Source organism: Tasmannia lanceolata, unplaced genomic scaffold (assembly GCF_043159265.1).
Source record: "Tasmannia lanceolata isolate RefF3 unplaced genomic scaffold, GAP_Taslan_0.1 ptg000008l, whole genome shotgun sequence".
In the NCBI taxonomy this organism is placed as follows: domain Eukaryota; kingdom Viridiplantae; phylum Streptophyta; class Magnoliopsida; order Canellales; family Winteraceae; genus Tasmannia; species Tasmannia lanceolata.
In genome coordinates this window covers 29,350,957-29,365,182 of record NW_027518685.1, presented here as the reverse complement: position 1 = coordinate 29,365,182, position 14,226 = coordinate 29,350,957, and the positions used below count along the sequence as shown (strand labels likewise).

Here is a 14,226-nt window from a genome sequence, read left to right as displayed (position 1 = left end):
TTGATCTTGTGGGCTTGCATGTGTCGCACGGTAGACATTAGTTCCTAGTCTTGCCACCAAAAAAGAGGCTTTTTAGGTTAGACAAAGGGAAGTGATAGATTGGTGGGGCTCCTTTACTTACTCGGGCTACCCCTCTCTAGTGTATTTATGAATTTCGGCCATGGTTTCAAATTTCTGTATCGGTCCTCAACGAAACCAAAAATCCGATGAAATCAAATTAACGGCTATTTTATCTATTACAAAAATTTTGACAATTTCGGCCAAAATTTCTGGATAATATTAAATAATTATCAAAAATCGAGATTTTTGCGTGAAATTCTTGCCTAAATAAAAGACCGTTTCGGGTATTACCGATTTTGGTTTCGTTCGAATTTTGGTTTTGTTCCAGTCCGAAATTCGAAATTTCGGATTTAAGTCGAAATTTAAAGCTGCGATTAGAGCTGCTCTTTTTTACACTAAAGGGGGTGGCCTGAGAAGAAAAGGGGGTGAATATATCATTTCCCTGGATAAATAAATACTTTCCACCTCAGTCCAGCATTTTGAGGGCTGTGTTTGATGTGATATGATGTAATGAAGGAAAGAACGAATGTGGAGTGGAGTGGAGTGGAGTGACACGAATTAGGCTTAGCTTGTTTGTTTGTCAAGAAAGTGAAGTTGGGTGCCATTATTAAAACAATGGCAAGGAAGGCCCTACTTGTTTTGGATTTTGAAAACCGATTGTTAGTTCATAACTGATTTTTTTTTTTTTTTTTTTTTTTGTTAGTCCAGAACTGATTATTGCACTCAATATTAAGGCCCTTTTGTTTTGAATTTTGGGAACAGTCTGAGTCCAAAACTGATTATTGGGCTCAATTTTATGTCAATAATCAGCCAGTAATCAGTTTAGGACTCATTATCGGTAAAAGGGGATTAAGAACTTATCTAGATCGACCATGGCGGATATCAAACTGGGCTAGATCTTCTACTGCCTCCCTGGTTGACATGATCTCTGATGGGTCAGATCTGCTTTTGATCAATTAGATGGTAGCAAAGACCAACTAGTTCTACTGATAAAGTTGAACTGAGGACTATGCTAATCCTTATAGAGACATGGATGCTCACAGTAAGTAGCTGGTTAAACTGATAAAGGCAATTAGATTTCAATAACAGGTAGAACTTTAAGGCCTTGTTCGTTTAAGATTACGATAACCGATTGTGAGTGCCAAACTGATTATTGGACTCAAATTTAAATGTAATTTGGAGCCCAAGAATTTGTCTGGGACTCACAATCGGTTGTCACAATCTAAAACGAACAGAACCTGAGAGTCCCTTTTTCTATGATCGGTCTCTGTTGCGATCTAACAGACCAAAAGAAGATCTTCCCCATCGGAGATCAGTTCAATCAGAGAGACAGTAGAAGATCCAACTCCGATCAATTTCTGTCATTGACAATTGAGATAAGTTCTGAATCCTTTTTGTCGTATTCTAACATTTTGAGAGAATGAGAAAGGATGAAAAATCCCCCAGAGGGACAGTGAGAATGGTTGCCCAACACGCCCTAAACACCTGATTGAATACAAGATAATCTGCCAAGCAGCAGTGAATTTCCATATAACCATCCTTAGGTATGTATTGTTGCAACCATATACATAAAATTGAGCAAGAAAAAGCATGCAACTTTTCATTACAATAGCACTGAGTAGCTGTTATACACATCAATTACAACTTCAACAGTAGGCACACCACACCAAAACCAATTCACTGAGCCAAAATTATTGAAGGACAAAAGCTGCAGCAATACCTCTCCTTTGGCCTCAAAAACCGACCAACCTTTCTGTGATAAGAGAGCTCAAAGCTCAAGCTATAACTACTTCTAGTATATGTCATCATTGCCTGGGGCTCAATGGTTTCATTTCACCCACAAATTGGAATAAAAAGAGGCAGACTGTTGTGCAGTTTGTCAACTAAATTCTGAAAGTTTCTGGAGAGACTACTAGCCCATGTCAAAGCAACTAATAGACAAGTCATAGGTTAATATTCAGTCCATGCCCTGAATCAAGCTGTCTTTCATGCAAGTGTCCTTAACCAGCGAAGAAGTCCAAGATGGGCAGCATCCATTATTGGGGATTTTTCTTCTAGCCCTGGAAATGAAGAACAGAAATTTCAATCAAGAGAGGGGAGAATAATCCAGAGTTTAGCAACTTATAGTTATGTGATATAATAATGCTTTTTTTTCATAACTGGAGGCGTGCGGTGTACAAAATACAGCTGATGAACTCAGGACTATTGACTCGAGTTAACTCGGTCTGGTTGTGCTCTGAAAACCAAATGTAAACTCCAGTTTTCTATGAGAATGATGAGTCAATGGTCCATTTCTCGTATGATTTTTTTTTGTTGGTCCATTTCTTGTATGATCGGTGAGTATTTCATTGACTCAGCGAAGTCCAGCTTGTAAATGTAAGAGCAATTGCAGAGTTGAGGTATGCTTATTGCTTACAAATCTACTTACCAATATCAGCAGCTGCACGATGAGCACACATAAATCCAGAAAAGGCCACAGCTATAACTCCTTGTCCTGGAAAGCAGCTATCTCCAACACAATACAGTCCGTCTATAGCCTGCCAATCCCATTATTATTGTTTAGTGTAGTAAGCATATGCAAAATACTAGCCACGCAAAACAATGATGGTGATTAATCACCGGGTTATCATTTGACTTACTGTTGTATTGAAAGGCATCCCCAATAGACCTTTAGGGATTCCACGAGGCATTGGTCCATAAGTACCACTATCACGAGCGAGGAACCGCCTGTTTGTCTTGGGTGTCCCTACCTGTCATGATCGGAGATACAATGAAATGAGAAAACAAGAACGTTAAACCAAGGAACTTGAAACATTTTTGCCCAAAAATATAGACATGATGAGGAGGTCAAGGGCTTTTTTTATTTGTATTTGTCATTCTTATTTTTTGAAAGATAACAATTAAAAATTGAAGGAAAAATAGTCCTATCTATACACTCTTTCGCCAAGGAATCTGCAACATCATTGGCCTTTCTCAAAACATAGGAAAATGAATAATCCAAACACCTACAAAGATCTACTATTTTATCGACAAAATGTGCAAGCCTCCAAGGCCCTAGGTATCGGCAAAGTGCGCATTATATAATGTTTTCTGAATTTCCTTTCACCCACAAGCTTCCACGAAATATGAAAACAATAGTAAAACAAACATGAATAAATTTACACGGACAAATCTAGGTCAAATTTTCTAAAATATCAAACATAAAAGAAAGACAACTATTAAAACACGGGCGCTAAACTGAAGGATGTCCTTGGAAAAAACCAGCTACAATGGCACCCACATTGGACTATCTTATCAAAGGGCATTTATAAACAGCACAGGAAAATAGAAAATTAAAGGAATAATAAAAGCTCTTTGGTGAGATGGTCCAATTGGGGCACCCTTGTAGCTGGTTTTTAGAAAGGGTGCCCTTCAATTTTGCTCTTTGTTGAGATGGTCCATGAGGGCACCCTTGTAGCTGGTTTTTTGCAAGGCCGCCGTTCAATTTAGCATTCTTCCTATTAAAAAAATCAAAAAGTACGAAAAAATGGAAAAAAAAAATAAACAAAGTTGATAAAAAATGGGCACATAGATTAATACATATGTGGATCATTCTCAAAGAATGTAGGTCTAGCTTTCTAACGATTAAAAAACTATGTTAAATGAAATGGAAAACAAGAATTATAAGCAAAAAAATAAAAACAGTAAATAAAACGAAGAAAAATGACAAAAGAGTGCATGATAGCTCAAGCCTAATGGATGATGCACAAAATAATATAATATACATATAAATGCATCATTAAAAGATAAAATATTGTGAAAATATTGAAAAATAAAAAAACAATAAATCCACACAAATAGCAGCCAAATCTCCTCACGTCTTTTTTAAGCATGCAGACATATCCAATGAGTCATTCATATTTTGATATATTGCAACTATTCCAAAAAAAATGAACCAATGGGAGAATTATAAGCACTTTAAGCATTTTTATTATGACTACAGTACATAAACTATTACGTAATTATTGTGCCATACCTCTTTAAAAACTATGCACTTTTTGAGCCCTGGAAAGAGTTTCTTTTCCAGTCTACTTATGATCTTATCAGCCACACGCTCCTTTTTTGCTTCATAGTCTTTTAGAGAGAGCTCCTGTTCCATTTCATGTAACCATCACAAGGTATTATAACCATAAATTAACTAAAGCTTAGTATAATCTTCCTAGTTCATTTCTCATTTACAAACGAAAATGATGGTTCAAGATCTGTGAAATATAATCTTGCTAAGAGCATAAATTCACCTGCCAATCCTCTATCCCAGATGTTGTAAATATGTGAAGAATATGGTGTCCTTTTGGAGCCAATGATGCATCAAGAACAGTTGGAATGCTCACAAAGATGCTTCCATATGGCTCTTCTAACCTGGCCCAATCATCCTGCATCAAATCAACAAAAAGCTAGTAAGATGAGTACCACACATATGGACAGTCACAAGAAAGTTTGATGGGAACCTACGGACAACATGTTAGATCATTGTAAGTTTATTTATCTTCTATAGATCGGTTATTGATAATAGAGATTTAAAAATTACACACACACACACACACACACACACACACACACACACACACACACAGAGGGAGACAAACACATATGCATATAAACATAATAACATTAATATATAAAAGAACACTAACTAAAATTAAGAACAGATTGCAATAGAAAGGCAAAACGATCAAGGTACCGTGTACATGTGGATGTGATACGAAAAATACGCCTATAAAATGATCTTTTATTGAATAGAATCATCTTGCTACATAGTGCAATATATCGGCCAAGGTTTTAAATTTCGGTTTCGGAATGCGTTTCGGTCCTCACCGAAACCAAAATTTCGGCCGAAATCCGACAAAATCTTTCAACGGCATGCAGAAATTTCTGTAATTTCGGCCGAAATTTCGGTAATTTAAGCTGAAATTTCGGGATAATATTAAATAATTATCAAGAATCGAAATTTTTTGGGTGAAATCCCTCAAATTTATGACGAAATTTCGGGGTAAGCGCCCGAAATTTCGATCGAAATAAAGTAACATGATTTTTGGGTGAAATCCCTTAAATTTCGGGATAAGCGAAATTTCGATCGAAATAAAGTAACGTTTCGAGTATTACGCATTTCAATTTCGGTCAAAATTTAAAACCTTGATATCGACCATATGTTTGAAACCTTGTGACTATAATCTTTAGAGACATTTCACATGCTACTATTAGTTATCTCACAGGTTAATTGCAGGATATAGGCCAAACAAATAGAGGCAATTCAAGATGCCTAAGTACCTCAAGGACGAAATGATGACAATCTGTGTCTTTTGGCAAAACATCTGCTTTAATCCCCATGTGAATGGAAAGAAACGATGGAGCTTTAACATAAAGTTTTTGGAAATCCTTCTCCTCTTTTGGAACATCCACTGGTTTTAAAAGCTTTCCTACAATACAATAAAATTCAGTTTTAATGAGGTCGTAATACAGAATCTGAAAAAGAATTACAAGCTAGAACAATCACCGGAGCTTACTAGTTAGAATAAATTGATGTATAAAACCAGAATGATTGTCCATTAAACTATAATAAGATCTTCAAAATGAAAAATCAGTAAATAAATTGATAAAAAATAAAATTAAAAACTCATGAAAAAAGTATTAAGTTACATTGAGATGCATGGGTATTAGGAATTTAAAATTTGGCAGGTGCAGAACTTCGCTTGAGCTTTATCTGTGACCGTCAATAGAATGTGGCTTTTTTTCATTTGCCTGCTCGTGTAACAGAGCTTCCTAATGGTGAGGACTGAAATAAAGAAAAAAGCTAGTTTAGGCTTTTTAAGAAAGATATGTCAAAGCCCACTCATCAAAGACGGACCCCTTCAATTGAAAGCATTGATGCAGTCCAAAGCATTCAAAATCAGAGATAAGAAAGGGAAGCCAGGCAAGAGGAAAGGAGGAAAAAAGGTCAAAGTTGTCCCTTACTGTGCTTTGTCATGACATCAGCTCAGCATTTTCTGATGTCAGCATAGGGACCCGCAGGATTTGGTTTGACTGGGGAAAAAGGGAAGCTGCCATTTTTTTCTGGAGTACCTATGATTGTTATTTGAATTTTAGGTGAGGTTTTGAAGGGTTGTAAGTTCTGTTTTTCGTGTTTTCTATATTAAAAAAACTCTAATGTAATTATGAGATTTAATACATGTATTAAAATAGAAAACCTTACCAGAATAACAGTTGGTTGTGACTGATTAGGCTTCAAGCCACTAGATCTCCTCACACTTCTATTTCTAATTTTTCCCATGCTTCTAATCAATCTAGGAATCTTCTTTCTAGGGAAACAGGTTGAATCAAATTTATTGTTGGACTGTTGAGTTTGTTTATGCATAATTCTTTGATATCTCAAGAGTGCTCTAGGAAAGGAACTTACAAACCAGAGAGAGAGAGAACCTTGAAATTATCAGCTATTCTGATGCTGAGTGTGCTGGATTATTCACTTTCTTTGAATTATCTATAATGTATTTTGCTCTCATTTTGAATATGTGGGCCTTATGGATGCTATTCTACATCTTATTATTTAATTCCATTTCTAAGTTAAATCTAGTTAAGTTTTTTGTTAGTTTGTTTATACATGTCGCGTGTCGTATCCCATGTTATTGGATACCCGTACCCATATCCATGTCCTACATTTTGAAAAATCCAAGTCATATTTCCATTCTTGTGCTCATATCCATATCCGTACGAGTATCATAGATACGAAGATGGTTGATACTCATATAAGGAACTTCAGCTTCCACCATGGAATGGAAGCCCCGTTTTTAACTCCCAGCCTCATGGGCATAAGTGATCAGCATAATTAATTTGTTGGTTCCGCAGCCGAAAATTGTTCATCGTTCATGCTGTGAGCCAATTTATGGGAACATCTCACACAATTCAATCGATAGCCATTCACTGCTTATAGAATCTGTCTGTGGCACTGTGACACATTGACACTATCTTAAGAGATGTTCCTTTTTTTTTAACAAGGTCCACACAATTGTTCTGCCGTCTTTATCTCCGCTTTGTTTTCTCATATGATGATCCAATTTGGTTAGTGATTCTTCCTATTGGTCCTCCATGATTGGATTTAGTGTTTTTCTTAGAGATTTTCTCATCTCCTGGAAAGAGCAAATGCAAGAGAATGTTGCCAATCCAATGCATACATTGAGCCCACACTACACTTGAGATCTGTCCGATCTCAGTATTTATTCAAATTTGTTGTCTTAACCCAGCTACATATGTATATACTGGGGACATTGTGCTAGTTATCTAAATTTGAGAACCAAGTTCCCTTAATCTCAAGCCTTGAAACCTGGATTCAACAATAGTTGAAATCACATATTAAACTGATCTGTTGGTGGACTTACCAAAGGTATCCCATCTAGTGGCATTTGATATTATGGCTTTCGAGAAAAACTCCCTTCCATCGGAAAGCCTCACTCCCACCTGTAAAATTTAAACAGTTATAGGATAGCATATCAATGTAAATAATTGTATAGCTTAAACAGTTACTTATGAGTTATGACAACAATGGCAGTATCTTTTAGGAAGGTTGAAAACTCACAGCTTTTCCATCCTCAAGGATTATAGTAGTCACATTTGCCTTGTAAAGAATTTTACTGCCCTTAGCAACAAGGCCTTTTGCCAAAGTCTTCGCTATTCCACCAACACCACCAACCGGGTAGTTGATACCTCCAAAGTGTCTGTCGCATAAAACCTGGAAATCAGAAAATAACACAACTCAGAATATCAGAAAGCGTGGAGATATTGAAATAATCGAGAGCTATACTGTTGGGAAGAAGCTTACTACGCTTGCATTGATCATTGGCGTCTGCAAAGCATTAACTGTGCTCACTATGAAACACTACAGAGATACAATCCATGGATTAATTTTATGTCTTGATTTCAATGGAGCAAGCTGTTGCAAAGCTTAAGAAATATTCTCACAAGGACAAGAAACGATATCAATATTTACACGACTATCAACCCACGAAATATTCACACCTCCGCATCTATGAAAGACAACAGTTTAGGATCTTTTATGAAATTTCGAGCTATTTCCCCCGCATTCTGAGGCAAATAATACGCTGCAGAAGAAATCGTTATCATGAAAAATTAGTTCAGAAACTGTGAAACCAGCATCCAATAGCTAAAAAAAAATTCTGCTTGGTTGACAAACATGAGAACGTGAGTTTAAGTCTTAAGGACATGAGACATATATGGAATGCAAACAATTAAATCAAATTGGGATTACCAAGAGTCAAGCACTCCAAAGGCTTCTTAAAAAACTGTCCATAAAGGTAGATCGGCTCCTCCAGTGATTTCAGTTCCAGCGAATTTAAGGCATTGAAGACCTGTAAATGTAAAAGCTTATGTTATTTACAGGGTACAAAAGAAAGGGCAAAAAAGCCCGTCAACATTGCAGTTAATTAATAGCTGAGACAGACCTTCCAACACTCACTGTAAAATTTGTGGATTCCTTCCTTTTCATGAGGAAATCTATTGGTCAGTTCTGCAATGAAATCATTATACTCTCTGTGTACCCGTACGGATAGATCGTCTGGGAGGTGGAAATGAACAGTTGTTGGGTCGGGTATCACCTGCATCTCACACCCAACTGCTGCCAATGCTTGAGTAATTAAATTCAGGTTACCCTGCCCACCGCAATACAGAAGAGGATTCGTTAGCAAACATTTGAACGTGCACCTTCAAAGAGAACAGCATTACGTGGATCCCTCATCTCTATATTACTACTGATGGTTTTGCAGCCCAAGTATGCCTTTAGAGGTAGAAAAATACAATGTCAACACATATTGTATGTGCTCCAAGGTCCAAAAGGTTTATTAGGACCCAAACGCAGGGCAAGGAAGCAAGCGTTAAGCTTTGATTGATAGCAGGATGCCTGAGGAGGATGGCATGGCCGAGACTGCCACTCATTGCATGCCCTGCATGTGGGCTAGACCACTCGCACGGTCTACATTCAGGGCACACATGGGTGGCAGTGCCCTGCCATCCTCCATGGGTGTCCTCAAATCATTTTCCTTGAGCTTTCTATACACAACTTTTATGAATGTTATTTATCATTTATTACATCACCTAACATTGTTTCAGCCTTTTCTATTTAATCACTACGATTAGGGGTTTTTTTTTAAAAATCATTTTTATGTGTATTTTGACAATTTAGAAATATAAAAATCGGGGTATTTTTACTCTCTTATTCCATGATTCACCTTTTTTTTTCGGCCGGTGGTGTCGTGTTTGTTTGGTTGGGCTTTGTTGTATAGTTGTGCGTGTATGGGGAGCGAAGGAAGAGACAGAGGGGGGGAGGGGGGAGATCTTATCCCCAATTTAATCATTGAAAATTGAGGAGCTGTTATGACATTTTGAAGGATTAAAAGGAGTGAGACCTGAAACCTGCCATCTTCCCTCTTTAAGAGCAGCGAATTGTGTTCTATATGGCCTTGGGCCAGTAATTTCCCCCCCAAAATCGCAGGTAACTTACCTAGATCTCAGTGGCAAGCAGAAAACTAGGCAATTGCCCAAGGCCAAAATGGCATGTCACTAAATCTCAGGCAACTAGAGCATAATCACATCACCCGTAACTACATGTTTGAATTTACACTGCACACAACAGCTTGTAGAGGAAGAGTATAGGAGAGTCACAAGTTGGAGAAAGAGAAACCTATCTTATGGGTGTAGAATCAAATTAATCCAGTTCTATTTTTAATAACTTCTGGCATTATGAAAGTTCAAATGAAGCTTTGAATATGCATTAGGCACATCATGGGTAGTGAAAAATCAGCACTCTTATGGACTGATCTGCCTTCAGTGTGTAGTTATGGAGTTGCATACTTGCATAAGGCAGATTATGGGCATCAACGAAAAAACCAACATTCTTATGAACTTATCAATGGCTTCAGTGTGTAGATTAATTAATGTTTTTAACACAAGGCTTGATGCTAATTTTGGTAAGTGAACAATTATTAAAACATGGTTGTGCCGATATCATTTCCCTAAATTAAGGCTACTGACATTTCAAAAAAATGATATAGGCACTACCATGTTTTGATAAGTGCACTAACTCATCTTCTTTTTTTATTATTTAAACAGCTGCAAACGGTTATTAACTTATTACAGTTCCCAAAAAGCCCTGACAAGCCAATTAAAAAAGAAATGAGAAGTTGAGTTTGTTCAATTATTAAAACATGGTTGTGCTGGTATCATTTCCCTAAATTAAGGCTACTGACATTCGAAAAAAATAAATTAAGACAGCTGATAATGGCACAACCAAGTTCTGATAATCGCACTAACTCATCTTGTTTTTTATTATTTAAACAACTGTAAAAGACAAGGTTATTACAGTTCCCAAAAGGCTCCCAATATGCCGATTAAAAAAGAAAAGACAAGCTGAGTTCGTGCAAATATTAAAACATGGCATTCCCATTTCCCTTCCCATAGGGAAATGTTATCAGCACTACTGTATGTTGTTGATCACACTCCTCGCTTTATTAAAAGTACTGTATGGCCCGCACCATAGGATGATCCATACCGTCCATTAGATGGGCCACAGCCTAAATAGGTTGTGCCCCAAAAATCTTTTCCATAGGTTGATCCTAACACTCCAATCTGTAGAGTGACTGTTTGATCCTAACCTTCTACAGATCGGATGGTTAGGATCAACCTATGGATAACATCTCCCTTCCAATATCAGTAGCCTGTAATATTAAAACTGACCTTGTCACTGAATCCGAACATCACTGAAGAACCCACGTCGAACGTAAACCCATCCCTCTGATAAAACCCAGAACTCCCACCAGGAATAACGTACTTCTCCAAAACCAAAACCCTACCTCCTTTAGCTGCTAATTGTGTTGCCGCAACAAGCCCTCCGATTCCCGATCCGATAACGATCCCATCATAAGCCTCCTTATCGGACCCTCCGAGTCCATTTTCCTCGACAGATTTCTCAATTTCCAACAGAGAATTCGAATTCGCCACACAAACAGAATCCTCCCTCCTCCTCTTCAAAAGCCCTAATTCCCCACTCCTCTTTCTAGATCCCTGGAATTTTAGGGTTTTTGTGGGATTGAAAGAGGGGAAACGACACCCTAGAAACCCATCTAAGGGTCTGAAACCCTTGATTGAGAGGGTTTGGGGAGATGGAGTGAGAAACCCTAATGCTTGCATGGTTTGATGAGAGAGAGATGAAGGGGTTGTAGATTTATTGAGAGGGGAGTTGAGGGTTTTCCATTTTTGGCAATTTTGTTCTTTTGATGTATCTTAAGTTGATTGGGTGAAGATCCTCATTGTTCATATGTTGTGATTCTTTCGGGGGTGAGACAAAACGAGAAGGTAATAAAGGCCTTTTTAATTTATTGCAGGCTTCGCAAATTGAAGTTGGCGGGGGGTCAGTGGGGTTTCTTCTTTTCACTTGGCGCGCGAGGACTGCTACGGGAACTCGCTCTTATTACTCCTCTCTACTGCATGACTCGCTATTAATGCACCGGCGTGGAATGGGCCCCACCTGGGTCCCACTGATGAAGCTATAGGTAGAAAAGAAACAGAACGACTTTTCGGTAATCTTACGACGTGATGATGAATTGCAGTCAAATTTTAAAGTGTAATTTTTTGGACAAAATTATAATTTTGTGTCGAGAGTATTTTGGTCATTTTCTTGGCTTAGACTGGACGTGCTTTTGGTCACACATGTTTACTCCGTCTGTTTTTTATTTTCCAATCTTCCCACTTCCCTCTTCTTCTTCTTTTTTCTTTAAGATGACAAATTTCATTAATATTCAGAAGGCATTTGGGACAAAGAGTCCCATCCTGCAAAACAAAATATTAAAGTGAATTGGCGCATACCCGAAACCAATTTAAAAGCAGCTAGAGTAAGTAACACAAAATCAACTATACCTTTCCTCTATTGTACTACATATAATTCTTGGACCACACCTAATTCTAAGCTGCACATAATCCTTTCTCGATTCCTTTGTCTATCCTTTCTTGACTAATCACAATAAGGACTCCTAGACCAAAGAGCCTCTGCTAGCGAAAGACCATGGTCTTTCAAGCTATTGAGAAGCTATACCTTTTTATCACCTCACCTAGGGTCTGGAATTACCTAACACAGAGATCGACCTTGCAATCTTTCATTCTAACAAATTACCTTACCCCCAACCTATAGGACTAAAACCGCCATTACAATTCCGCCACTTCTGTACTTAGTTCTCGACTTCCTGCAAACCGTCTCCTTCTCAATCAGGCTCTGTTAATTAAATCAAACAGAAACTCCATGTCTAAATAGCGTGACGAATGGACAGGTCCACTACTAACGAATTCTCCTTAAATAAGATCTTTGGGACACAATACAAGCTCCGTGGAGCAGTAAATCTCAGCAGCTACCCGAAATAAGTTCATTTACTCTCATAGTCCAGATTCTATTCCAGCTTCCTTAACTCTTTCTATTTTCCTCCGCGATTCTTGTTTGCATTGCAAGGAACATTTCTCTGGTCTTACCTAGATCCTCCTGATAAGAAATTCCAAACACATCTCCCATTGCTAATAAATCATTAAAACCTTCCAACACTGGGTGCCCAGGTTCTTTGAGAGTCAGCGGTAACAAAACACTCTTTCCTTTATCATTTCTACTAGACTCATTAGGCTGCAATAATCGTCGATCATCTTCCATCTCTGGGGAACCTCGCCCTTGATCCGGGTCAGCACCTAGGGCCTCGCGCCTATTTTCCAAGGTCGATATCGCCAGATGTTTCTCCTCCTCCCACAGACGCCTTCGGGTTCGCCTTTCTTTTTCTAAAATATTGTTGAAGATGGGCAAATTTAAGAAGGGGCGTGTGAAGTTCCTCCTCACTATCCAATGTGGTATGGGAGGGAGACAATCCCGAACTTGCTGCCCTTTCTATCATCCATTGCTTTTTAAGAGGGGAGAGTAACACCTTACCAGGTGTACGTGATTCCTTCATCGCTAGCTTTTCATTATATTTAAGGTTTTTAGGAGATCTAGATCACCATCCACCAAGGTAATTACACCATTAGCTATACTGCTTGTATCCTCAATTCGGGCATTGCCGGGCATACTTGAACTGGGCGAGTTTTGTAGGGTTCATAGGTAATTCTTGATTTTCGTATTCATGATTTTTCTTTCTGACTTCCTTCTTTCTGTTCAGACACTTAAGCTTACTGTTAAGAACTGATAGCCCACCACAGATCGCCAAAATACGGGCATCCTTCCTGAGGCCTCTCCTGAATTTAGCTTTACCCAAACGTGTACCCTTTACATCGACACTCTTATCAGACTTAAGGAACCTATTTTTTTTAATTTTAAAACCTTCTGCTCCTTCACCGACTAAAGGCTAAAAGAGTCTACAACCTCTTTCTATTCGCCTTTCCTTTTGCCCCACGTGGAACTGCCAGTACTGATTTTGGTACTATCCTGACATTAGGCAGGTTCACAGGGCCCCTCAACTTTGCCTCTCTACTTTTTGACAAGACAGGAACGATCTCAGAGGGGGCAGGCGGGTAGGTGGGCAATTCAAAATTTGAAATGGGGACACCCCCCGGCTCCGATCCATGCTCAGTAGACTCTGCCACCTTTTCTGGTGGGCAGACCACCGCCGATGAGCCTTCATCGATGGGAATCTGATCGGATTCCTCAAAAGGGGGCATATTGTCTTTACTACTAGATGCTCCAGCCACGGACATTGCCAGAGAATTTATACTATCCTCAGACACCACCTTAACTCCCACCGAATAAATGGTAGAATCTACCCTTAAATTAATTTATTTATGAATGGATTTCCAAGAAGGGGATATAACCAGAGCAGAGGCAAAGGCCAAACAATGAGTGTGTTTCCCAAAAAGCTGGGTTTCAAGGACCTGACCAGGATGTGAACCAAGAATCTCCACCGTGGCAGCAGACCATGCATGAAGTGGAATGTCATAAAACTGCAACCGAATTGATCTAGCCCCCGTATTATATGCCGGGAACCAGGTCTGGATAGAGGAGAGATACCCTCCAAAAACCTCACCTCCACGGCAGAGGATAGAGGGAGCCAGAGCCTCGGAATCGAAACAGAATAGGATATCCACTGTGTTAATAGCGAGAGG

General features: G+C 38.6%; 1 protein-coding gene across 1 annotated transcript; it reads right to left on the bottom strand.

Annotated features, from left to right (window-relative positions):
- Positions 1-1,554: 1,554 nt before the first annotated feature.
- CRTISO (carotenoid isomerase) lies at positions 1,555-11,496 on the bottom strand. The gene is made up of 13 exons (XM_077389097.1): positions 10,837-11,496; positions 8,550-8,756; positions 8,357-8,456; positions 8,107-8,189; positions 7,910-7,966; positions 7,667-7,819; positions 7,470-7,548; positions 5,368-5,516; positions 4,338-4,472; positions 4,076-4,189; positions 2,700-2,810; positions 2,489-2,597; positions 1,555-2,120 (listed from the first exon to the last, which is right to left on the bottom strand). The coding sequence occupies exons 1-13, from the start codon at positions 11,287-11,289 to the stop codon at positions 2,047-2,049; spliced, it is 1,824 nt and encodes a 607-aa protein (XP_077245212.1). The 5' UTR covers positions 11,290-11,496; the 3' UTR covers positions 1,555-2,046.
- Positions 11,497-14,226: the final 2,730 nt, after the last annotated feature.

What these genes read in the sequence shown, in the direction of transcription:
- CRTISO (XM_077389097.1), bottom strand. Translation starts at nt 11,289, where the DNA reads ATGCAAGCATTAGGGTTTCTCACTCCATCTCCCCAAACCCTCTCAATC. An exon ending in TGTTCGGATTCAGTGACAAG is followed by an intron (nt 8,757 to 10,836) that starts GTCAGTTTTAAT and finishes TGCGGTGGGCAG; the next exon opens with GGTAACCTGAATTTAATTAC. An exon ending in TTTGGAGTGCTTGACTCTTG is followed by an intron (nt 8,190 to 8,356) that starts GTAATCCCAATT and finishes TTTCTTCTGCAG; the next exon opens with CGTATTATTTGCCTCAGAAT.